The sequence below is a fragment of the Meriones unguiculatus genome, chromosome 10, assembly GCF_030254825.1.
Source record: "Meriones unguiculatus strain TT.TT164.6M chromosome 10, Bangor_MerUng_6.1, whole genome shotgun sequence".
Lineage (NCBI taxonomy): Eukaryota > Metazoa > Chordata > Mammalia > Rodentia > Muridae > Meriones > Meriones unguiculatus.
The window spans coordinates 91,909-93,976 of NC_083358.1; the positions used below are offsets into that span (position 1 = coordinate 91,909).

Sequence of the window (2,068 nt, forward strand, 5' to 3'; positions counted from 1 at the left end):
ACTTAGCCTCTCTGATTCTGTGGATTATAATGTGATTATCATTTACTTAACAGCTAATATCCACTTATAAGTGCATGTAATGTTTGTCCTTTTGACTCTGGATTGTCTTGCTCAGAATGATTTTTTCTAGTTCCATCTATTTGCTTGCAAATTAGATGTTGTTTTATCTAACAGCTGAATAATACTCCACTCTATAAATGTACCTATTTTCTTCATTTCATTCTTCAGTTGGGGGACATCTATGTTGTTTCCAGATTTTGGGTGCTATCAATAAAGCCAGATTCTGGCTATTATAAATGACTTATTATGAACATAGTTGAGCAAGTGTCCTTGTGGTAGGATTTAGTGCCTTGTATATATGCCCAAGAGTTGTATAGCTGGATCCTGAAGTAGATCAATTTCCAATTTTCTGAGAAACCAACATATTAATTTTCATAATGGCTGTATACTTTTGCAGTTAAATCATTATATATATAAAAGAATATGTTCTCCTTTTGGATTTTGGGGATTGTTTTTCTTATACTGTTCCATGGTTAGCCAAGAACTCGCTTCAACTCACCTGCCTTAATCTCTCAAGTGCTGGGTTATCAGGCATGGACCACTGTATCCTACTCTTGAACCCATTTCTGTTGGTTACTTGATGTTTCTTTGATACTGGAGGAGAAAGCAGAAATTATTTTCTGTCAATCTCCTCTCATTATTTAGTGTTTACTGGTCTACAATATGTATGAATTTTTTTAAAACAGATGCTGCCTTACATTTATTTGTAAAAATAGCATAGGACACTGGTCATCTGTAAAGTGTCTAGGTAGGTATGTCACACTCATCCACTTGTCTTCACATTGGCAGAAGCCTTTCTTATAGGGCCTTCACAGGGGCACCTTTGGGAGCCTGAGCTAGGGCTGAAACCTGGGCCTTAGCTGGAGCTGCGGCCTCTGCCTTGGTTTGAACCTTCAGCTTTGGTTGGCAGAGCCTACGACTCTTGGCCAAGTAGTTTGAATCTGCTTCCTGAGTGATGAAAGCCAAATGGCTTAGTTTGCAGCTGGGGCCCTTTGGCATTTTGGGCTTAACAGCCACAGGCTTCACAAGTGCCTTGATGGCCTCTGCTTGTGCACTCATTGCCTTTGCATTGTTTTCCTCTATCTTCTTCAGGCCTTTCTTGCTGTGCTTCTTGGCAAAGCACATGTTCCTCAGGAACTTGGGGTCAACCCCTTTAAGAGATTTCTATCTTTGTGACTGGGGTTTCTTGATGCCATTTCTGTGCTATTTGCATGGTTGTGTGTGGTTCTTGGACTTGGCCATGTCTCACCACCTATGTATGAGTTTTTATAGGAAATATCTTCAAAAGCATACTAGATTATTTGGGGATATAATAATGTGACAATATTACTATGTTTTCATATTTCTGTGTGTTTTTTCAAATTATGGATGTTCTTGTTATTAAGACAGGGTCTCCTGTATTCAACCTGGCCATAAACGTAGCTAAATCCTTGATTCTCCTGCCTTTATCCCCAAGTGCTGATTTACAAATCTGCAGCACTTTCTCTAGCTTTTTTTTTTTTTTTTTTTTTTTTGAGACAAGGTTTCTTTGTGTAGCTCTTGCTGCTGTCCTGCAACTTGCTCTGAAGACCAGGCTGGCCTTGAACCCCTAGAGATCTGCCTGCCTCTGCCTCCTCAGTATTGGAATTAAAGGATTTACCACCATAACTGGCTCTAGGTTTTTTTTGTTTTGTTTTTTTTTTTTTTTTGAGGAATTATTTCACCTTATGTTTAACTTGTGATAAGTTTACCACTATAGTACATTTGTGTACTAGATTTGTATATAGTACATTTGTGGGGTTTTTAAATATAAAACAACCATATCTTGCCTTTTACTTGTCTTTATTTATCATTTTAATAATTAATTAAAATTTTTCTCTATATTCAAATATAAAATAATCTGATCCTGCAGCTATCAAGAATATTTTTCCCAGGCATGGTGATATCTACTTGCAATTCTACCATTTGAGAATGGCCAATGCAGGAGGGTCAAGAGTTTTTGTGCAGTCTAGATCATTTAGATCCTGTC

General features: G+C 37.6%; 1 protein-coding gene across 1 annotated transcript; it reads right to left on the reverse strand.

Moving 5' to 3' along the window:
* Positions 1–858: 858 nt before the first annotated feature.
* LOC132656999 (large ribosomal subunit protein eL29-like) lies at positions 859–1,185 on the reverse strand. The gene has a single exon (XM_060393247.1). It carries the CDS (start codon positions 1,183–1,185, stop codon positions 859–861), a length of 327 nt encoding a protein of 108 aa, XP_060249230.1.
* Positions 1,186–2,068: the final 883 nt, after the last annotated feature.